This window comes from Myotis yumanensis, unplaced genomic scaffold, assembly GCF_028538775.1.
Source record: "Myotis yumanensis isolate MYYU_CA2020_CCGP unplaced genomic scaffold, mMyoYum1.0.hap1 SCAF_2, whole genome shotgun sequence".
NCBI classification, from domain to species: Eukaryota; Metazoa; Chordata; class Mammalia; order Chiroptera; family Vespertilionidae; genus Myotis; species Myotis yumanensis.
Window position 1 is genome coordinate 151,810,022 of NW_027223753.1, and position 24,975 is coordinate 151,834,996.

General features: G+C 39.8%; 2 protein-coding genes across 4 annotated transcripts in view; one reads left to right on the forward strand and one right to left on the reverse strand.

The window, feature by feature from the left end:
- NAA50 (N-alpha-acetyltransferase 50, NatE catalytic subunit) overlaps window positions 1-20,333 on the reverse strand; it is a 46,269-nt gene extending 25,936 nt beyond the window's left edge. For both annotated transcript variants that reach the window (XM_070406219.1, XM_070406218.1), the window contains exon 1: window positions 20,040-20,333. In XM_070406219.1, coding sequence (XP_070262320.1) covers window positions 20,040-20,047 — 8 coding nt within the window. In that variant the 5' untranslated portion in view covers window positions 20,048-20,333. The remainder of the gene's footprint in view (window positions 1-20,039) is intronic.
- Window positions 20,334-21,096: 763 nt separating this feature from the next.
- The window catches only part of ATP6V1A (ATPase H+ transporting V1 subunit A), a 59,057-nt gene continuing 55,178 nt past the window's right edge, over window positions 21,097-24,975 (forward strand). The window contains exon 1 of one of the 2 annotated variants that reach the window (XM_070406220.1): window positions 21,097-21,205. The gene's annotated coding sequence lies outside the window, so the exon portion shown is untranslated. Of the gene's footprint in view, window positions 21,206-21,261; window positions 21,425-24,975 lie in introns of those variants that run through there. The other variant, XM_070406221.1, reaches the window with a different exon arrangement.

Sequence of the window (24,975 nt, forward strand, 5' to 3'; positions counted from 1 at the left end):
TAATGAAGGCTCTCCGGAACCAGAGACAAATCTGTCCAGCCCTTCCCCTGGGGGTGCAAGGAGAGCACCTCGTAAAGATCCACCCAAAAGGTTGTCAGGTGATATGAAGCAGCATGAACCTACGTGTATTCCAGCGAGTGGAAAGAAAAAATTTCCTACGAGAGCCTGCAGAGTTTGTGCCGCCCATGGAAAAAGGAGCGAAACTAGATACCTATGTAAATTTTGTTTGGTCCCTCTTCATAGAGGAAAATGTTTTACACAGTACCATACGTTAAAAAAGTACTAGAAACTTTAATTGTTTTTGTAAATAAAAATAATAAAAATGTTATAATTATTGAAAAACAACACTTAAAGTGCATTATGATTTGTAGTTATGATGATTTAAATAATGTGCAGTTTGCCCAAAAATGTGCGGTCCCTGGCGTATGTCTTAGAGATTTCTATGCGGTACAAAATGTGTTAATAGTTTTTCACATATCAGAAATTTTACATTTTGATGAATTTCCTTTGTGAGTCATGCTTTTTGGTGTGAGAAGAAATCTTTGCCTAAACCAATGTCACAAAGATTTCTAGGTGCATGAAGTCCATCCCCACCCCTTAAAATCCCCCTCACTTTTCTTTCTAAACAGCCTTCTTGAGGTTTAATTTCTTATAGCAGAAAATACACCTGTTTTAAGTACACAATTTAATGATTTTTAGACTTTACAAAGTTGTGCAACCATCACCTCACTTCAGCTTTAGAACATTCACACCACATCCCAAAATTACCATATGCACTATTTGATATAAAACCAAAGCCACCCTCTAAACCTACTTTCTATAGATTTGTCTTTTCTGGACATTTCATACAAATAGAATCATACATGTGATTTTTTTTGCAACAGATGTCTTTCATGCAGCATAATTTTTTAAGTTTCATCCATGTTATACTATGTCAACAGTTGAATAGTATTCCATTATATGACTATGGCACATTTTTTAAACCCATTTACCACCTGATGGGCATTTTAACTCTATTTACTCTGTGGCTATCTACACTAATAAATGAGAAAGATGCAAATTGACCATACCTTTGAGACGCCCACCAGCCAATCAGGAGTATGCAAATTAACCCAACAAAGATGGCGGGTTAATTTGCATAAGCAGGCGCCCAGCGGCGGGGCGGGACACTTGCATTGTCGCCATGGCAAGGATGCAGGTGTTCAGCACTGCCCCAGTTGCTCTGGGCCTCAGGGCAGTGTGGGAAGGTGGAAAGGTGGCTCCAGGCCAGAGCGAAGGCGGTGCCGGCAGCCAGGGGAAGGAAGGTCCATCCTTGCACGAATCTTTGTGCATCGGGCCTCTAGTCTATAATAATAAAAGTGCAGCATGCTGAGACTGGACATCCATCCGGATGAAGCCAGGGCTACAAGGGAAGCCCGGTCCCGGAGGGAAGCCGGTGCTGGCAGCCGGGGGAAGGAAGGCCTACTCTTGCACAAATTTCATGCATCGGGCCTCTAGTTATAAATAATGCTATTAGTATTACATACAAGTCTGTGTGTGGACATATGTTTTAATTTTTCTGGTAGATACCTATAGTAGGCTATGTTGGGTTGTGGCAAATATGCTTAACTTTTAAAAGAAACTGCCAAAAGTAGGCAGAATAATGGCCTCCTAGGAATGTCCATATTCTAATCCCAGAAATCTTTAATATTTCACAAGGAAAATGGACTTTACAGATGTAATTAAGAACTTGAGATGGGAAGATTAATCACAGAGGCCCTTAAGAGTCAGAGTAGATGTAATAACAGAAGCAGATATGAGAGTTGAAGATGCTATGCTATTAGTTTGGAAGATGAAGGGATGTAGGTGGCCTATTGAAGCTGAAAAGGCAAGAAAACACATTCTCATCTAAAACCTCTAGAACAGCAGTTCTCAACCTGTGGGTTGCGAACCCTTTGGGAGTCGAACAACCCCTTCATAGGGGTCGCCTAAGACCGTCGGAAAACACATATATAATTACATATTGTTTTTGTGATTAATCACTATGCTTTATGTTCATTTTGTAATAATGAAAATACACCTTGCATATCAGATATTTACACTGCGATTCATAACAGAAGCAAAATTACAGTTATGAAGTAGCAACGAAAATAATTTTATGGTTGGGGGTCACCACAACATGAGGAACTGTATTAAAGGGTCATGGCATTAGGAAGGTTGAGAACCACTGCTCTAAAAGAAACATAATCCTGTTGTATTAATTTCCTAGAGCTGCCTTAAAAAATTTAACACAAAAGTGGCTTGAAAAACAGAATTTTATTCTCTCAAAGTTCTGGAGGTTAGAAATTCAAAATCAGGATGTCAGCAGAACTATACTCTCATGCTATCTCATAGTCAGGGCTCTTATGTTCCGGAGTAGAATCCTTCCTTGCCTCTGCCAGCTTCTAGTTGTCTTAGATATTTCTTGGCTTACGGCAGGACAACTCTAGTGTCCGCCTCTATCTTCACATGGGCTTCTGCGGGTGTGTGTCTTTATAAGGAAGGACACTAATCATTAGATTTACGGTCCCCCCAATTGAGTATGCCTCATTTTTTTTTAAAGACAAGTTCACTATTTTTTTTAAAAATTGGTATGAGAAAACAAAGGAGAGAGGAAGAGGGTAGGGGACAGAAACATTGACTTGCTGTCCCACTTACTTATGCATTCATTGGTTGATTCCGGTGTCTGCCCTAACTGGGGATTGACTGACAACCTTGGTGTATCAGGACAACGGTCTAAGCAACTGAGCTACTTGGACAGGGCGAATATGAACTCATCTTAATTACACCTGTAAAGACCCTATTTCTAAAGATCACATACTGAGATTCCAGGAGGTTGGGGAGGATACTATTCAAACATCACTATACATCCCAACACCTTGATTTTAGCCTAGTGAAGCCCATTTCAGAGTTCTGTCTTAAAAACTAAGGTAACAGATGTGTGTTTTTTAAACCATTAAGTTTGTAGTAATTTGTTACAGCAGTAATGGAAAATTAATACGTTGCTAAACTGTTTTCCAAAGCACTTGCACCATTTACATTTCCACCTGCAACGTATTAGGATTCCAGTTTCTGCACATCCTTGACAACTTTTTTTACTTTCTGTTTATAGCCATTCTAAGTGATGTAATTATACATTTTACCTGGTGAAATGTCTATTTAAATCTTTTGTCCATGGTTTAGGCCTGTAAATAAACTTGTAAGTTTTACAATAATTCATAAGAATTCCCATTTTTAAATTAGACTGCTTATCTTATTGAGTTGTAAGAGTTCTTTATATATATATATATATATATATATATATATATATATGAAAAATTGGAACCACTCTCTACCATCTTCACAAATGTAACTCTAAAACTATAACTCAAACTATTCTAAAAATAAATTTAAAACTATTCTAAAGTAAGCTTTTTGTGTGTTGTTTTGAAAGGAGAAGGAACTATCAGATTAAGGGAACATGAGACAATTTGCCAATGTTATCTCTGATAAGGGTTTAATTTCCAAAATTTATAGGGAAGTCATACAACTTAACAAAAGGAAGATAAACAATCCAATCAAAATATGGTCAAAGGACTTAAATAGACACTTTTCCAAAGAGGACATACAGAAAGCCAAGAGACATATGAAAACATGCTCAAAGTCACTAATCATCTGAGAGATGCAAATCAAAACAACAATGAGGTACCATCTCACACCTGTCAGAATGGCTATCATCAACAAATCAACAAATGACAAGTGCTGGAGAGGATGCAGAGAAAAAGGAACCCTTCTGCACTGCTGGTGGGAATGCAGACTGGTGCAGCCACGGTGGAAAACAGTAAAGTGTTTCCTCAAAAAAATAAAAAATGGAACTGCCATTTGACCCAGTAATCCCACTTCCAGGAATATATCCCAAGAAACCAGAAACAGAAACCAGAATCAGAAAGGGTATATGCACCCCTATGTTCATAGCAGCACAATTTACAATAGCTAAGATTTGGAAACAGACTAAGTGCCCATCAGCAGATGAGTGGATTAGAAAACTATGGTACATCTACACAATGGAATACTACGCTGCTGTAAAAAAGGAATTCTTACCATTTGCAACAGCATGGATGGAACTGGAGAGCATTTATGCTAAGCCAGTTAGAGAAAGATATCATATGATCTCACTCATTTGTGGAATATACAAAAATAGAACCAGAGCCACAGAAGCATTGAATAGACTGTCCAACCTATGAGGGAAGGCAGGGGGTGAGGGGGTAAGAGATCAACCGAAAGATCTGTATGCATGCATATGAGCATAACCAATGGACACAAACAGCATGGGGGTGAGGGTATGTGCTGGGGGGTGGGGGTGGCCGGGGAGAAGTCAATTGGGGGGGGAGGGGGGAAGGAGACTTATGTAATACTTTAAACAATAAAGAATTAAAGTAAAATGGAATGAAAGAGAACATGAGACGGCCGATGTGGTCAGTGGTTGAGCATTGTCCCATGAATCAAGAGTTCACCAGTTTGATTACCAGTTAGGGCATCATGCCTGGGGTTTAGGGCTTGAACCATGATAGGGAAAGTGCAGGAGGCAACCGCTCAAGGATGTTTCTCTCTCATCCATGTTTCTCTCTCTCTACCCCTTTCCTTTTCTCTCTCTCTGAAAATCAATAAAAACATATTTTTTGAAAAGAGAGATCATGGGTTGGGGCTTGCCCGTGGTGGGAATGGCTTGGGGGAGAGGGGTAATTGGGGGAAAAGGAGACCTATGTAAAACTTTAGACAATAAAGAGAGAGAGAGAGAGAGAGAGATATCATGGGACATTTCAGCGAAATGCAATGCGTGGACCTTTTTGGATTCTGCTTTGAACAAACCTATCTTTAAAAGACTTTTATAGGACTTACGAGAAAAAACAAATATAGATTGGGTATACTGCAATAAAGTGAGTCACATACATTTTTGGTTTCCTAGTGCATTTAAAAGCTATGTTTCCACTGTAAGCAGTCTAGTAAGAGTACAATAGCATTATGTCTTTTAAAAAGTATATAGCTTAATTTAAAAGTACTACTAAAAATGCAAACCATCATCACAGCCTTCAGTGAGTTGAGACATGATTTTTGCTGGTGGAGCGTTTTGCCTTGATGTTGATGGCTGCTCACTGATCAGGATGGTGGTTGCTAAAGGCTGGGGTTGCTGTGGCAATATCTTAAAAGAAGGCAATGAAGTTTGCTGCACTGAATGACTTTTCCTTTCACTATTTCATTGTAAAATGCAATGCTGTACCGTATGATAGCATTTTACACATAGTAGTACTTCTTTCAAAACTGGAGTCAGAACCTACGGACTGAAGGGTCCCAGGTTCGATTCCGGTCAAGGGCATTCCTCTCAAACCCTGCAGCTGCTTTCTCAACTGAGTTTATATAATATTCTAAATCCTATGTTGTCATTTCAACAATCTTCACAGCATCTTAATCAGAAGTAGATTCCATCTCAAGAAACCACTTTCTTTGCTCAATCATAAGAAGCAATTCCTCTTCTAATTCTAGTTCTCTTGCTATTTCCACATCTGCAGTTACTTCCTCTACTAAAGTCTGAGTCCCTCCAAGTCATTCATGAGGGTTGGAATGAACTTCTCCCAAACTCCTGTTAATGCTGATTTATTTTACCTCTTCCCAAGAATCACAAATGTTCTTAATGGTATCTAGAATGGTGACTTCTTTCCAGAAGATTTTCAATTTACTTTGCCCAAATATATCAGAGGTATCACTATTTATGGCAGCTATAGCCTTACAAAATGTATTTCTTAAATAATAAGACTCAATGTTCAAATTACTCCTTGATCCATGGACTGCAGAATGGAAATTGTGTTAGCAGGCATAAAAACATTAACCTTGTACATCTCTAGCAGAGTACTTGGATGACCAGGTGCATTGCCAATGAGTAATATTTAAAAAAATCTTTGAGCAGATCTCAACAGTGGGCTTAAAATATACTCAGTAAGCCATGTTGCAAACAGATGTGCTGTCATCCAGGTTTTATTGTTCTATTTTTAGAGCATAAAGAGAATAGATTTAGTATAATTCTTAAGGGTCCTAAGATTTTCAGAATAGTAAATGAGCACTGGCATCAACTTAAAAGTCACCTAACAAGAGAGTCAGTCATTTGAAGCCAGGCATTGACTTCTCTCTAGCTATTAAGTGGTGGATGGTATCTTCTTCCAATGTAAGACTGTTTTATCCATAATGAAAATCTGTTGTTTATAGTGTAGCCACCTTCATTAATTATCTTAACTAGATCTGGATAATTTGCTGCTTCACTTTGCACTTTCATGTTATAGAGATGGCTTTTCTTGAATTGCATGAACCAACATCTGCTAGCTTCAATCTTTCCTTCTGCAGCTTCCTCACCTCTCTTAGCCTTCAAACAATTGAAGAGAGTTAGTGCCTTGCTTTGGATTAGGCTTTAGCTTAAGAAAACGTTGGAGCCGGTTTGATTTTTAACCCAGATGACTAAAATTTCCCCGTATCAGCAATAAGGCTGTTTTACATATTTATCATTCATGTGTTCAGTAGAGTAGCACTTTTAAATTTTCTAAAAGTTTTCTTTTGCATTCAACTATCTGTCTAAATCAGGCTTCCTCAAACTGCGGCCCGCCGAAAACATTTATCCGGCCCGCCGGGTGTTTTTGCCGCCGCTGCCTGTCCTGCTTAGCAACCCATCCCGGGCCCGCAGTGCGCATGTGTGGAATGTCTGAGGGACAGTGAACTGGCCCCCCGTTTAAAAAGTTTGAGGACTTCTGGTCTAAATGGTGCAAGAGGCCTAACTTTTGTCCTTTCTCAGCTTTTGACATGTCTTTCTTACTAAGCTTAATCATTTCCAGCTTTTGATTTAGCGTGAGAGACATGTAATCTTCCTGTCACTCGAACACGTAGAGGCGCTTGTAGGTTTTTTAACTGGCCTAATTTCAATATCGTTGTGTCTCAAGGAATAGGGATGCTGGAGAAGAGGGAGAGAGGCAGGGAAGGGGTTGGCCAATCAGTGGAGCAGTCAGAGTATGCATAACATTTATTAAGTATGCCATCTTATAGTGGTGTGGTTCTGGGCACCCCAAAATAATTATAATAGTAACATAAAAAGATCACTTATCACAGATCACCATAACAAATAAAACAATGACAAAATTTGAAATATTGCAAGAATTATCAAAATGTGACACAGAGATACAAAGTGAGCAAGTGTATTGGAAAGATGGTGCCAATGGACTTGTTCAACCAGGGTTGCCATAAACCTTCACTTTGTAAAAATGCAGTATCTGGCCCTAACCAGTTTGGCTCAGTGGATAGAGCGTCGGCCTATGGACTGAAGGGTCCCAGGTTCGATTCTGGTCAAGGACATGTACCTTGGTTGCGGGCACATCCCCAGTGCAGGGTGTGCAGGAGGCAGCTGATTGATGTTTCTCTCCCATCGATGTTTCTAACTCTCTATCCCTCTCCCTTTCTCTCTGTAAAAAGTCAATAAAATATATTTCTAAAAATTCAGTATCTGTGAAGCACAATAAAACCAGGTATGCCCACATATCAACGATTTCCTTTGAAGTACTCCAGCAAAAAGGGAAACAGAAACAAATGGGTCAGGCAAAGATCAAATAACAAGGGAATTCTACTTACTAGAATTAGATGCATGAGGGCTTACTGCACAATTTTCTTTACTTTTGTACATGTTTGAAAATTTTCATAACAAAAAACAAAACAAGCAAATATTACATAAGGCAGGCACTACAAGCTGGAGTATTTTATGTTAACTTTTACAGCAACTTTGTCTAAGAAATAAAGATGTTATTTTTGATATTAAAACTCATGGTAGAAAATATTTGAAGCCTTATTTATTCTTTACTATTTGAAAAAGTAAAAGGAGGTGACAACTTCAAACCTTTAACAAACTACATCTTCTCAATTTCTAGCTATATCAAATCCTCAGTTTATACAAGAGAAGGTGAATGAGAGCTGGATGACAATGAACCTTCCATTCTGGTACAGACCTCCCCTTCTAAATTCAGCAGTCTCGAGATAGCCTGTCATAATGTGAATAATTACATGTCCTGACTTTTAAATGATACCTAATGTTGGAAGCAATGTGGGTGTTCAGTAGATAAACAAATTAGATACTAGAAGCAAGCAGTGCACCTAGACTTTTTACATTAATTTAACTAATAAGAATTCCCTTTTGAGAATTGTTTCCTGGAATATGAAAAATGCCTAATGGCCCTAGCTGGTCTGGCTCAGTGGCTAGAGCATCAGCCTGCGGACTGAAGGGTCCTGGGTTTGGTTCCAGTCAAGGGCACATGCCCGGGTTGCGGTCTCGATCCCCAATAGGGGGTGTATACGAGGCAGCCAATCAATTATTCTCTCATAATTAATGTTGCCATATCTCTCTCCCTCTCCCTTTCTGAAATCAATAAAAATGTATTTTTAAAAAATGCATAATATACACCCTCTGATTATGGGAAAAGATCATATTATCAAGAAATGTCCATAGTGAGAATAATATTTAAACACAGAATTACCAAACGTAACACTTATATTTTAGGGGTAAAAAGAATGAGAACCCATAAAGATGTTTGAGAAATAATTTTCACAAGAGTAGGGAAAATATCCGGAGAAGCAGTGTCACAAAATCCAGGAATGGATTCCAAACTATACACCAGAATCACCTTGCCAGTACAAATTCAGATTCCCACATTTCACCTTAAAATATTTATTTTTGTAATTAAGCTTATTATGTTAACCATACAAAATTAGCATCCATCTAAATTAATAAACTTCTCACTGCATGTGTGTAAATTTCTAAATTAAAGTGGGCAGAGAAGTGGAATACGTCAATAAATAAATAATGCTATATTAGAATGGATTTCTCATAAAATGTTAATCATTTCCCCTATAATATAGAATGTTTTACTATAGCTATGTGTGTGACCTAGCTAGTGTTGAGGAGCTGTGCCTCAAATTCAAAACGGTCCAACTCAAAACTTTAGTTAATCACAGCACTGACTGCTTACTTCGGAAAAAGATCTCAATATAATTTAATAATGTAGACTATCTTAATTTGCCAGTTTAAGATCTCTACTCTGTAGGTAACCCCTTAATTCTTGGCCTAAAAGTTAAACCAGCCATGTGGTTAAAAAAAAAAAAATTAAGTTGGTTGCTAATATTTAAATTACCTTACACAAAGCTTACATTTTTTGTTTTAATATATTTTTATTGATTTCAGAGAGAGAGGGAGAGAAAGAGATACATCAATGATGAGAGAATTATTGATTGGCTGCCTCTTGCATGCCCCCCCTACTGGGCATGTGCCATGACCAGGAATCAAACCGTGACCTCCTGGTTTATAGGTCAATGCTCAACCACTAAACCACACTGGTGGGCACAAAGCTTACATTTCTTCTCTTGTTTTACTCATTTACTTTATCTGTTCTGTCCTAGGTTCCTATTGCCACTGGAGCTTACAACCGTAACTATAAAAACCTGAGGACAGTAGTTATTAAAGACACAAAATGATTCTCTTAGCTCAAGTAAATTCATGTGACATGCTATTTTTTTCTTGTTTTTCAAATTCATAACAAACCCCAATGCATCTTCATACCAAAGTTTGTAGACTAAGGACCTAAAAGGGGAGAAAGACTGATGTAACAAAAGTGCCCATAGAAAATGTGTACTAAGCACTGGCCAGTGTGGCTCAGTTGGTTGGAGTGTCATCTCATGCATCAAAGGATCTCAGGTTTGATTCCATTAGGACACATGCCTGGGTTTCAGGTTAAATCCTCGGCCAGAGTGCATATGGCAGGCAACTGATTATGGTATCTCTCTCCCTCTCTCTAGAAATTCAATAAAAACATATCCTCAGGTGAGGATAAAAAAAAAAGTGTACCAAGTCCTTAGATCTGGGAAACCATAGCTACTTGCCTTTTACTTTCTAGAACCCATTAGATATTATTTTGTGCCAGCACCACAAGATTAGTCTATTATTCAGTCAAATACATATACCTTTGAGCTTAGAAAATGGTAGTAGGAAACCTTTACTCTTGGCTTATAAAAGACCAGTGTGATAAAATGAGATAATGCATGTTAAGTATTTAGCACACAAACATCAGATAATAAGCTCTTAAATGTTTAGCTTTTATGTCCATAATTGTAAGAACAAAGCTCAGTGGCAATATTCTGCAAGGCCACAAGATGGAGACATGACTACATGAAAGTGGGTCCTTTTCTACAAATTCTGACTGTTAAAGTCACATAGCAAAAAGAGAAAATGAAGTACAGAGAAAGATGTTAAAGCCTGTTTATATTTTAGATAGGTATTAACTTCACCATGGCACAAAATTTTAACTGCTTGGTCACTTCATGCACAGAGTGTTTTTGATCTGTCTACAAATTCCCATTATAGTGCAAGATCACCTACCATCTCTAGTCTCTTCCATCCTGCTCCATAGTAACAACCAAAAATGCCTCCAGACACTACCCAGATTTCTGGGGTGGGCAGGAGGTGTAACCCTGGTAGAGAGTCACTATTCTAGATAGGTTTAGCAGGTATCAAAAAAGTGGTGATGGGTGGATCAGCTCTCCAAGCTGTGTGACTGCAAGTATCATGTGTATAAAAACAATAATTATTTAGCTGGGTACTGGAAGTGCTAAACACACAGGAACACAATCTACTCAAGGCTATAATCTAAAAAGAATCCCTATATTCAATTAGGTGAGCTCCTTCCCAGCTCTGGCTTTTTCCTTACGACTACCTAAATGTTGATATTTTTATACTTCGAAATCTCTGAATCCAAACATATATTTCTAACTGCTTACCAGTTAGTTATCTCTATAGGAATATCAAATTCAACACATTGAAAACTGAATGCATCATTCTCTATAGCAGTGGTTCTGTGACCCAACCATAAAATTATTTTCGTTGCTACTTCATAACTGTAATTTTGCTACTGTTATGAATCGTAATGTAAATATCTGATATGCAGGATATATTTTCATTGTTACAAATTGAACATAATTAAAGCATAGTGATTAATCACAAAAACAGTATGTAATTATATATGTGTTTTCCGATGGTCTTAGGTGATCCCTGTGAAAGGGTTGTTCGACTCCCAAAGGGGTCGAGACCCACAGGTTGAGAACCGCTGCTCTATAGGAAATTAAAACATCTACCTTTATTTACTAACTTCATTAATAGCCCACCCTCTCATAAAATACAGAAATGTAGTTTTAGATGTAGTCTTATGTCCTATTTTAATCCCCATTAATTCTGCTTCCCAAATATCTTCATAACATTTTCCTATAGTTTTTTGGCAGTGTGGTTCAGGCCATCATTTGAATCCAAAACCTCTAGCCTAACAAAAGGAAATAAGACTAGAGGAAAGGAGACAAAGCCATCACAAGCAGTCAGAATAATATAAAATACAAATCCAATCATTTTACTTCTCTGCTTAAACATTTTCAACAGCTATGGCCCTGGCAGAGTAGCTCAATTGGTTAGAGCAGTGGTGGGCAAACTGCGGCTCGCGAGCCACATACGGCTCTTTGGCCCCTTGAATGTGGCTACGAAGTTTCAATCGCACTGTACATGCGTGTCCACACGTGGTATTTTGTGGAAGAGCCACACTCAAGGGGCCGCAGTTTGCCGACCACTGGGTTAGAGGATTGTCCCAATACACCAAGAGTGCAGTGATCTGGTTAGGGCATACACAAGAACCAACCAATGGGTGAATAGATCAGTGGAACAACAAATCAATGTCTGTCTGTCTGCTCTCTCTAAAAATCAATTAAAAATTTTTTCAACAGCTACACATAACCTAACAAATAAGATTCAAATAATACTGCATATAAAACTCTTTTATCACCTAGTTGTGGCTACTGGCCTAATCTTCCCTTCCTCCCTCATTGTATTTTTGGCCATAAAAAGTATTCAAAAATCCCAGAGTACCTCTTTCCTTCTTGGCTCACCTCTGTTTCTATGCTTAACAGTGGAGGACATGTTAATAGCTATAAAAAATAAAAATAAAAGTGCCATTGGGGGGAAGTATGGGAAAGCAAGTCTCAAAAAGACACAAGAGCAAAATAAAGATAACAATTCCAATATGATTCCAAAGTTGTTTCTTAGTGTCACAGAAAGTTAGAGATGACAGAGATCAGGGATGGCAAACATGGGACATACATTCCACAGAAGTCATGGTAGATATTAATCAATGACATCACCTTTTTTTGGTAATCTAAGCACTTTTAAAAGCTATTGACTTATTAAACACTGATTAAGATACTACCAACAGATTAGAACTATCACATGAAATAGAATATTTAGCCATTTTTGGTCAGATTCAAGCTACTCTCTTTAAAGATAAAGGAACCAAGGCCCGGTTCAAAAAATTACTAATGACCCCACTGTGAACTATCATTAGTGATTAGTGCCACACTAAATTACAAAACATGGTTGCTTTATAATCAATGCTTTTTAGATTATAGTAAGTTTCCTTTTTGAAGATAATGGAAGCTACAAGTAATAAACTACCCAGATTAGAGAGGGGAAAATCCAAATATATCATTTTTGTTCAGTTATTTTTAAAAAAAAAGTTTTGATTTTTTTTTTTTTTTTGAGAGAGAGAAAGGGAAAGGAAGAGAGAGAAAAACATGGATGAGAAACATCAATCAGCTGCCTCCTGCACGCCCTCTACTGGGGATGGAACCCAGAACCCGAAACCCGGGCTTGTGCTCTGATCAGGAATCCAACCAGCAATTTCTTGGTGTACCCGCACCTCTTGGTGCACGGGATGACGCTCCAACCGACTGAGCCACACTGGCCAGGGCTTCAAATATATCTTTAAATATACTTTTGTTTTCTGGAAAGAGAAATAAAAAATGTTTAAAATGCTCCTAAGTAAGAAAATATTTTCCTTGCTTATCATAGCTTAAACAAGTTACACCTGTAAAAAATTTTTTTTCTGATGTGTCATAAACTGGCATCACTGTGACAATATTTACTAATTTGAATGTTTCAACCCATTTCCTAAAGAACATTATCTGTTTTGTAATCTGATGTAAAAAAGTAATCAATATCCAAATTAAAAACCTGGTAAGTTATACAAGTAACAGGTAAGTCACAAAGATAAGAAATGGTCAGTCAGTACAAGTGGGAAATGTCCAACTTAACTAGAAAAACATACATATCGCCGAAACCGTTTTGGCTCAGTGGTTAGAGCGTCGGCCTGCAGACTGGAAGGTCCCAGGTTCGATTCCGGTCAAGGGCATGTACCTGGGTTGCGGGCACATACCCAGTGGGAGGTGTGCAGGAGGCAGCTGATCGATGTTTCTCTCTCATCGATGTTTCTAACTCTCTATCTCTCTCCCTTCCTCTCTGTAAAAAATCAATAAAATATATTTTAAAAAAAACATACATATCATTTATCACCTAGTCAGCAAAGCAAAACTATAGTTAAGGCTTTATGTGCACCAGTAGGGTCCCTTGGCCTGGCCTGCGGGATCGGGCCGAAACCGGCTCTCTGACATCCCCCCAGCGGTCTCGGATTGCGAGAGGGCGCAGGCCAGGCTGAGGGACCCCACTGGTGCACTATTGGGGCCAGGGAGGGATGTAGGAGGTTGGCCAGCTGGGGAGGGATCACAGGAGGGCTCCAGGGCATCTCCGGCCTGTCTTGCTCAGTCCCGATTGGCCAGACCCCAGCAGCAAGCTAACCTACTGGTTGGAGCATCTGCCCCCTGGTGGTGGGTGCATGTCATAGCGACTGGTCGGCTGCCCCCTGGTGGTCAGTACATATCATAGTGAGTGGTTGAGCAGCGTTAGCATATTATGCTTTGATTTGTTGAACAGACTGGATGACACTTAGCATATTAGACTTTTATTATATAGGATATCCTCAAAACCAACTTTTAAATAAACTATTAGTAAAAAAGAAACTATTAGTTATTTCTATCGTTTTACAAATGCTCAATGTATGACACTCATCCCAGATAAGGGTATTTTATACCATTCCATGGCTGAAATGGCAGCCACAATGTCTTCCTCCACTTCTTTAAAGTTTTTCCAAGTGCCCCTCAACTTCTCCATCAGCTCTTGGAGAAGAGAAGGGAATGCTCATGCATTGCTGGTAGTATAAACTGCCATTATCTTTCTGAAGTTAACTTGGCAACAAATATCAGAAATTTTAAAATGCCAGTACCTTCTGATCCAAAAAATTCATTTCTAGGGAATTATCCAAAAGAAATAATTAGGAATGTGTGTCAAGTAGTTTTATAAAAAAGTATTCACTTCAGCACTTTTGAGGACTAACAACTGAGAAGACTTTGGACTTGGAAAATAAGGTTGTTCCTCCACCCCACCTCCCCAGTATCAGCTTCAGCAATGACAGAGGCAGAACATAGGTTGTACTAGATCCACAAAGGTAAATATATACTTCCATTATCCCTTCCCCCTCTGCCAGGCCTCTAGTAGAAATATAATGAGTCACATATGTAATTTATAATTTACTAATATCTACATTAACAATCCAAAAAGACACAGGTGAAATCATTTCAACATGTAATCAAAATAACAACTATTAATGATTATTTTACTTTTTCTTAAGTCTTTTTTATACCAAGTCTTAAAATCCAGTGAATATTACATTTCTAGCACAACTCAATTCACACATTTTCATTGGAAAGATCTGATCTGTATTTATATTTAATAAAATTTACAGTAGATCCACATATCCAAGTTGTTTCAATCCTTAAAAATTGCCCTAGCCAGTTTGGCTCAGTGGATAGAGCGTCGGCCTGTAGACTGAAGGATCCCAGGTTCAATTCTGGCCAAGGGCACATGACTAGGTTGTGGGCTCAATCCCCGGGGGGGAGGTCATGCAGGAGGCAGTCAATCAATGATTCTCTCTCATCATTGATTTTCTATCTCTCTACCTCTTCCTTCCTCTCTGAAATCAATAAAGAAATATGTATTTTTTAAAAATATATTTTATTGATTTTCTACAGAGATGAAGGGAGAGGGATAGAGAGCCAGAAACATCGACGAGAGAGAAACATCTACCAGCTGCCTCCTGCACACCCTGCACTGGGGATATGCCCGCAACCAAGGTACATGCCCTTGACTGGAATGGAACCCGGGACCCTTCAGTCCCTAGGCCGATGCTCTATCCTCTGAGCCAAACCGGTCAGGGCAAGAAATATGTATTTTTTTAAAAACTGTCCAACAACCAACTTTGAGTATCAGTGTTTAAAGTTAAAATTTAAAATCCAATTTCTTCAAGCCACATTTCGACTGCTCAATTATAACTAGTCACTACTATATTGGACAGGAGAGGACTAAATTGTGCCAATCAGTGAACGCAAACAGATAATGGAAGAGAATAGGTAAAGAGAAAGCAGTGTCCGTGATAGAACAATTATATAATTTTGGAACTATTAAACTACAATTCATACAATTTTCATTGCTATGAAGGAAAGGAGTTTCTATTGGTCACTACTAGTATTCTAATGGAGTATGTAGACCAAGCATGTCAAACGCTCGGCCAGCGGGCTGCAGGCCTTGAGGCATGTGGCCTGCCTGCTGCGAGTTTGACATGCTTGATGTAGACTGCGCTTTAAAAAATAATTAATCTAGAAGGTGTATCTTTCAGGTGGTACACAAAACTAGAAGCCATAGCTAATAACTGGAAAAGAAAATGAAGTCAAAGGATTTCCATCAAGCCAACAAACAGAGGACGTAGCAAAGTGAAATTTAATAAAGATATTACTTTTGTCTGGCAAAAGCACTGGCTTTGAAAAATAATGCTTCATATGAATGGTCATGAAAAATATTTTCCAACCCAGAAACTTTTGATTATTCTTTGTTTTGTTCAGAACTTTATCAACAGCTGTCCACAATTTTGGAAAGAAATCATAACACTGACAGCAACACAGTGTTAGTCACCAATGTACATATCTATACTGGTAGCGGGCATACTTTCTAAATTACATAATGATTCTATTTACAGACAGATGCAAAAATCTGGTCTTACAATTTATGGTATAGCTGTACCTGATCATTTAGACTGAAATAGATATAATTTACTTTCCTTTACTTCTCCTTTATATTAGTTAGGACATTATATTGACTTTTAAAATAAATGTGGCATGGGTGGGTTATATATGAATTTATCTTAACATAGTAAGGGGACATTACAAAGTATTTGTTAAAATCGAATATCTCAATCAATAGCCCACAAGTTAATGGCTTCATAGAAGCAAGAAGTATGAACTGAAGGTTTACAAAAGTTCCTGAATTCTACTTCAGCCTGGCTGGCTTTTTCTGTTTGTTGTTGTGTTTTTTTCTTACAAAATTAGCAATAAAACCTTAAAAACTGTTTTATTGAAGTATATCTTGTTTACTACTTACTGATTTGTTTTTACATTATATACACATCTATGTAATCAACATCCAAGGTAAAGATACAGAATATTTATAGCACTTCAAAAATTCCATTTGTGCCCAGCCGGTGTGGCTCCATGATTGAGCATCAACCTATGAACCAGGAGGTCACATGCCTAGGTTGTGAACTTGATCCCCAGTAGGGGATGTACAGGAGGCAGCCGACCAATGATTCTCTCTCTTCTTCTCCCTTCCTCAATGAAATAAAACAAACAAACAAAAAAACAACCCCATTTGTGCCATTTCCCAGCCAATAAGCTGTCAGAGGCAACCATTATACTGAATTCTTCAACATAGATTTATTTGATTCCAGAATTTTATATTTTAACATTTCAATTACTAAACTACACCGTTCTATGTATTATGTTTATACTAGAGGCCCAGTGCATGAATTCGTGCATGGATGGGGTCCCTCAGCCTGGCCAGCGATTGGGGCTGATCAGGGCTAGCAGGCCACAGGGAAGGAATGCAGGAGGTTGGCTGGGGGAACACACTGACCACCAGATGGCAGCTTCTGCGTTGAGCGTCTGTCCCCTGGTGGTAGTGCATGTCATAGCGACTGGCTAGTCGTCAGGTTGCTTAGGCTCTTATATATATGTAGATAGATTTTTACTGTCTATTTTCCCATCTTTACTTTGTGCACATGTATTCACACCTTGTTAGACATTTAAAAAAATTTTTTTTAAATATTTTTATTGATTTTAGAGAGGAAGGAAGAGGGAGAGAGAGAGAGAAACATCCATGATGAGAGAGAAACATGGATTGGCTGCCTCCTGCAAGTCCCCCACTGGGGATTGAGCCCACAACCCAGGCATGTGCCCTTGACCAGAATCGAACCTGGGACCTTTCAGTTCGCAGGCCGACGCTCTATCCACTGAACAAAACTGGCTAGGGCTAGACATTTTTATTAGAACCAATTTTTTAAAAAAATTTATTTTATTGATTTTTTACAGAGAGGAAGGGAGAGAGATAGAGAGTTAGAAACATCGATGAGAGAGAAACATCAATCAGCCACCTCCTGCACACTCCCTACTGGGGATGTGCCCGCAACCAAGGTACATGCCCTTGACTGGAATCGAACCTGGGACCCTTCAGTCCACAGGCCAACGCTAGAACTAATTTTTACTACACCTCAACTACAGATAAAAAATGGATTCAGTTTTATTTTCTATTATATTGATTAATTACATTGCCATCTCAGTCATGGCTGTGCATGGCATACCTTCATGCTTGAATATCACCTTTCCTAAGTGGAACAACAGATTTTAAAAAAATCAGCTTACCAACCACAAATTCAATGTACAACGTTTCTCCCTTTCTCTCTAAAAATTAATAAAGACTCTTTAAAAAATAAACACATACATGCAGTAATTAACTGCAAATTTATCTATTATGGAGAACAGACGAATACATGTCAATATAATGAAATGTCCTACTGCTAATAATAAAAACTAAGTAAAATAGGAAGAAAAGCAGGTAAAATAGTAACTAAAGTTTTAAAATGATAGGCAATGATCCTATGTAAAAGGCTAATACGCAAATCTACTGAATGGCAGAACTGGTCACTATGATGTGCACACAGTCTCAATGGGAACTCTTCTTCAGCCTCATTTTTATTACAATTACAGAACAAGACAAATAAGTATTGAATGTCCAAGAGAATACAAAATCGAGTAAAAAACCAGCACCTATACTCAAGAAAAACTCACCAAATTACATCTGTTCATATATAAAATAGCCAAACTTCCTAGATCATAATTCAAATGTAGTGAACACTTCTCATATTTCTCAATGGAAATCTTGTTTGGAACTCTTTAGAATCTGATGTGAAATAAAGGAAACATTTCTTCATGATTTCGAAATTTTAATTATAAGACATATGATTCAACAGAATGAATCTCTAATATTTAAAACAAAATCAGAGTAAGGAATCACATTACAGAGCTAAAGCCAAATTACACTTTTGGACTTCTGCGACCTCAAACACACAAACACACCGAGATAATATTTTCAGCAGTATGAGATTACTTAGAAGACTGACTTTTATTTCACCCTCAAAAGGGTTGCTGAATAGTTGGAAAGGCTTCCTTAACTCAAAACACAGTTACAATTCTTTAACTGACTTGCGATAATAGAAAAAACTCAGACAGTAAAAAAGGAATTCTCACCCTTTGCAATAGCATAGATGGACCTGGAGATCGTTATGCTAAGCAGAAATAAGTCAATCAGAGAAAGACAAATGCCATATGATGTCGCTAATAAGTGGATTCTAATTAACAAAATAAACTGACAAAATAGAACCAGAGGCATGAAACAGACTGACAGCTGTCAGAGGGGAAGGGGACTGGATAAAGGAAGGTGAAGGATTAGCTAAGAACATATATGCATAGCCCTTGGACACAGACAATATTGCAGTGAGGGCAAGGGGGGCAGTGACTGGATGGAGGAGGGCAAAAGGGGTGGGGGATGGGAGACATCGGCACAGTGTCAACAATAAAAAATAAATTAAAAATTATTTTTAAAGATACATTTACAAGAATTTAGTGAATAGTTGAAAATTATCCACATATCAAATAACAAAGGCATGATTAAGTAAATTGAAAAGTTTTATATATGCATTACTAGAAAATTACATCAATAAAAATAATACTTCCAAAGAATCTTTAATGAAAAAAAAGAAAAAAACTCAGGCATCTCAGAAAGCTTTTAACACTGATAAAATTACATTTCTTCCTCTAAGGAGGGTAAAGGCAAGCTCTCAAACAGCCAATATTTTAAAATTCCGTGTTATGTAATTAATATTGTAACAGTATGTAATTTAATAGTAAGGTGACAGCTTACCCAAATGGAAATATTCGGACCAAAATAATCCCTAATTTTATCCAAGAGGAAAACTATGAAAGAATACGAACTCTGCCAATTACCTGAAGAAAGCTTCAGGGTGACCAAGGACCCCCTCAGTACGGGGGCAACACTAAACTCCCAGAGCAAGAGCTCCACCTACTGACCGACAACACTTCTTCCTTAAACATTTTGGCACCCCAAGTCTCGGGCGCTCACGCTCTCTCCGCCCCCCTCCACTCGGTCTGACCCAACCCAAATCCAGTTGAGTCACTACCTCTTAATACTCCCTGCTTTTTTTTTTCCAATTCCTCCTTCCAGAAGGTCCTGCAACGCTCTCAAGCGTGAATAAAACGGAAAGATGACCAACACCAAGGTTCGCGGTGTGGAGCCTAGACTGAGGAGGACAACCCGACCACTACGCTTGGAGCGGCGGGCCGGGGGTGTCTCCTCCGTTTCCGGGGATACCCCAGGCTCCTCACAAGAGCTTTCCCCTGTGGTCACGCTCAGTTGCTCTTCTCCAGTCAGCACACTTCGTGCTCAAGGCCGAAATCCTGGGGTGACTGGGTCTCGCCCCTGCTGGCCCTTCAGCGCGCCAACAGCCGGAGCCGAGCCTCCGCCCCCTCCGTGAGCAGAGAAACCCAGAAACCTCCCTCCGCCAGGTCTTCACCTAGTCTCTCCCCTCCTTCGCAATCCTTCCCCGCCGACCTGGCCCGGCCCGGCTGCCCTTCCTCACCCTTTCATCTTCCCCGCCTGCTGAGGCCGTTGTTACCGCCGATATCAACGCCGTCGTCGTCGCCGACCTCAGCTCTCGGCGCCCTCCGCTCGGGCCACTCAACCCCACAAGCCGGCCTCCTCGCCTCAGGCAGGGAGCTGAGCGGGTGACGGAGGCCGCGAGAGTGGAGCACGGCCCTGCGTCCCGGGAGGGGGCGGACTGCCTCCCGCCGCCGCGCTGGTACCGCCGCTTCTCCACACGTGCACACGGAGCACTCGGCTCCCGCCCGCCGCCGCCGCCAGCCCGACCCGCCGCCGCGTTGTGACCTTTCACCCCGCCCCCTCTGCGCGCCGGCGCGTAGGCCGCCTCCCGCGCAGGCGCACTGCTGGCCTCCGCGTACCCTTCTCCCCTCCCCCCTTTGGGACCGCCATCTTTCTAGTGGGCTGTGCCCTTTGCGTCATCTTCCTCCTCCCATCCTTTACCACACTACTCGTGAGGGGGGCCCTGTAGGCCCCGGCGGTAAAATCCGGGTTTTCCCGCCCCTCCCTCACCACTTCAGTAAGATCAGTCTTCACCGAACCGGCTCTTCCCAGTTGATAGTCTCCCTGATGACTTTCAAAAGCTCCTTTCTCGTAATACGATTTTGTAAAGTAGGTTCCTCTAAATGTAAAGAAGTCTGTGGAAAACTCAAAGTAAATGAGGTGCTTTGTTTTGTTTTAAAGACGAGTCAACGTAATCGGCCGGGTAACTTGGCTTCAGCCCAGCAAGCTTTGAGGTCACGTGATTGCCCCAAACCTCCAAGCCTGAGGTTTCGCAGTCGGGCGCCGCCGGGATGGAACTCTATCGCCATTTCCGGTCTGTAGATCGTGGGGCTTCGTCACTTCCTTAGCAGCACACTTTAACCCATTCCGCCCATGCCTTCTAGATTGCACTTTACAACATAACCTTTATGGGAGTTTTTAGTTTTTTCTTAGGGTTTAATCGCAACAAAATTAACGTTCAAACAATCCGCAAAAATTCAGGCCCCTAAAATGTAACGCGCCAGCCCGGTGGCGGCAGGGCGGAGCTCAGGGTCACGTGACTGTCTAGACCCGCCCCGCCCTCTGCAGCTGAAGACTTCCCCTCCTTCAGTGGCCGAGCCTGGAGGTCCGTGGTCTGTGCTGCTTCTGCGTCTCGCGCAGTGTCAGGTGAGCGGCGACCTGTAACCGGCGGCAGGTGGGGATCAGAGAAGGGGTGGGAGGAGGGAGAGAAGGGAGAGCGTGAACGGCGGCCTCAGCGGGTCTGGGCTTCCTTCCCGCTGTCATCCTGCACCGACGAGGAGCCCATTTCGCCCATTCTCCTCACCCCCACTCCCCCACTGTTTTCGCCCCCGCGGGTTGAGACGTCCACTGTTCTCGGCTTTGGGGGTGAGTGCGGCCATTATGGTTCCTCTTCGGAGTCTGTGGGGCTTCGGGTCGTGGGATTGACTCAGCCATTCTTGGGGGTCTGTAGCAGCCTGTAGTTCCCAATCCCCAAAGCCCATTCTTTGGTAGAGGCTCTGCCCGTCTTCCCCTTCCACCTGCGGCTGGGGAGCGGGCAGGTAGGAAGAACCCTGGAGGCAGAGGCGTCTCCGGTGAGACTGGCTTGGGAGGGAATGACACTGGTGTGGCCCTGGCTGCGGAGTCACTGCAAAGCCTGCTTCCGAACGTGCTTTCTCAATAATGCTGAGCTTTTAGCGGATAGCCTTGCAAGAGGCGTCCTGTAGGTGCTCACAGGCTTTGGAAGGGCAAAAGCAAGCCTTCTAGCTTTCTGGTCTCTGATTTTATGGTGCCGTAAGGGAGAGGATAGTTGAAAGCATAAACAGGAGGTGTAAGTAACGACAGTCGCGATTGAATGGGGAGGCGTTGGAAGATGGTGTTTCGGTGTCGCGATGCGAGACTGGCTGGTTTGTGGGAAAGTGATTAGGTTTCACTAAAAGGGACCTAGTTCTTCAGGACACTAATTGGGCAGGAATATAATTGAATCAAATGTGTTTCACCATAAACTGAAAGGAAAGGAGGTGAAGTCGAGAGGCTGCTGACTTCGTATTTTATGCCTTTGACGTTTTCCTTTGCCATTTCTCCCTAATATCGCACTTACTTGCCACTCCCAAGCAATTCCGTGACCAGCAGCAAATCCATTTTAAGTAGCACTTATGCCCCTCCTTAGCTTTCCCCCATTTGTAAAACTCCAGGTGACCTCTTCAGATTTTGATGAATAGTATTTTTGTGAAAATACAGAAATTATTTTGCTGAGGTTTTTGCCCAACCCAGTGTACTCCCATGTTATTTGCAATGTAGTAACCAATGTTTTGACCCCAAACAATGTGCTTTAGGGAAGAGTGTTTTTTAGTTTGGGGTTTAAACTCTTTTATTTATACTGCAAACATAGAAGGTCCCGTGGTTCTTTTAAATTGGAAGGCCTAGCAGAAATTATAATTTTGATTTTAAAATGTAAATTTTTAAATCTGAAAAATAATAGTCTCAGTTAAACCTTTTAATTTTCTAACCAATATAATGGAAGAATCCATTAAAAAGAGCTGGAAAATGAGAAAGATGGAATCATCTTTGAGTGGTGAATGTGACTGACTGATTTTTGGTTTTCTGTATCTTCCAACTTCTCCACAATTAACTGGTCTTATTTTAATTGAGGAAAACAAAAGTTAAATTCTAGAGTAATAGTGATTTAATAAGACTCCCTCTTTCAGTGACATTCCACCAAATTAGACAAATTCCTGATGTTTCCTAGAGGTTCAAACCAGTCCTGTCTGGATAAGACCAAAATGGGAAAGAAAACCAGCTAAAATGCAAGGAGTACTAGTTGGGGGAATGTCAGTATGAAAGAGGCTGAATGACTCTGCAGTTTTACTTCACAATTCCCCCAATTTTAGGGAACTTATTAAAGCAATAACTTAGAGTCTAAGCCTTAGACCACTAATGAAATCAGAAAGATTAGCAGCAGGAATTGATAACCAAATGGCTATTAAAGTTTAAGTTGAAAAAGACCTCTGATATAATACACAGTTTACACATACAAACAGGTAGTTTGAAGCTTGGAAGTCATTAGACAAGCTTTATCAGTTAATTAGTATTACATATAAAAGTCTGAACATGTATTAGGGAATTGTGCTATAGTCCAATATTAAATGGCGCACAAGGATTTTTGGGGTTCCTAATACCTCTTATGTGCTTACTCTGAGGTATAATATTTCATTGCCTTTATAGATTATCGCCACCATCAAGAATGCTTTCTTTCCCTATGGGCAGAGAGCCTGGAGACCACATACTACTACACAACATTTTCTATTCCTCAGTTTTCACTTCTAGCACATTTAAGTACTGTTTTCTGGGCTGTTACTTAGTAAACCGTAAAGCTTCTAGCAGTTCAAGGACAGTGTCTCTACTGTTGTGTCTTCAGCACTAGGATGCTGATGTTCCTGATAAGTACACAGTAAATTGTTTATTGAATGAATGTTTGACAACTGGACAAGGAATTTAAACTACTTTCAAAGTTCTTGCAGATTATAGTTCCTTCTGAGGTTGTGCACTATTCGTTTTCAAATATAAATTGCTACTAACCATCCAAGTCATGGTCAATACAGTAGATATAAACCTCGGATGGACTTTATTAATCAGTGACAAGTTTATTTTTACAGGACATTTGGATGAAAGTGAAAGGAAGGGAAGAGAATGAGTTGTACTTAATGAAAAAGTGGGTTGTACAGACAAGTGATATAGCACTCAACTAAAAGTCAGGATCATCATTCAACTCTGCCACTTTAGTTACATGCCCTTTTAAGTGAAGTTGGGGGTGTGGATTAAGGTTTTCATACTTAGCAACCTTCCTGTCAAGGTTACTGTGAATTTAAGTGAGATTAAACTGTAGATAACCTATGTGAAAATATTTAAAACCTAAGTGGTATTATTTTTTTTTTGAATCCTCGCCCGAGGATATATTTTTTCCATTGATTTTTAGAGTGAGTGAAAGGGAAGGAGGAGGAGGAGAAAGAGAGAGACGATCGACCTGAGAGAGACATCAGTGCGCACACCCCTACTGGGGCAAGGGATCAAACCTGTAACGCAGGTATGTGCCCTTGACTGGGAATCAAACCCATCACCCTTCGGTCTGCGTGCCAACTCTCTAACCCCTGAGCCACACTGGCCAGGGCTAACCTAAGTGGTATTGAAATGTAAAGCAAAATAGTACAGACTTTACTAGAAAAGATTTCCTAAGCTTTGTGACCTTGGACAGTTTACTTAATCTAAGCTTAAATTCCCTCATGTTTAAATCTATCCATAGGTACTATTAAATTAGATCATGAATGCAGAAGGCCTGGTACATACAGGGTGGGGGAAAAGTAGGTTTACAGTTGTGAGTACACAAAACACAGAGTTTATTCTTGTATTATTATTTATTAATGATTTATTATTTTCATATGAATTACTATAAACCTATTTTTGCCCCATCCTGTACTTTATAAAGAAGACTGAAGACATTTTATACAATTGAGTAACAGGTTTGGAGAAAGGAGTAGAATTTGAAATGAGAATTGGTGGTATTGAAAAGCTGGAATTTGAAATGAGGCCATTCAGAAAAATAGAGGAGAAAGAAAAATATACTTTTAGCAAAGGTTATAAAGCAGATTTATTAATAGGAACGAAGAAATATCAACATATAGACCATTATTTTAGCAACTACAGTGACTTAATATTTTCTATAAAAAGATTTTCCAAAGCATATGATCATTAGTATGTAGAATCAATTTAAGGAGGTAGTTCTTCTATTTCAAAATTATTATCCCTACAATGGATTATAGAAATTTATTAAAATTGTACAGACCTATAGAAAACATGAGTTTATGCATGTTTAAAAATTTTGCCTTTTATTTTAAGTGTTTTTATATAGTATTTTTATCCTCATATGAACTAGACATAGGCAT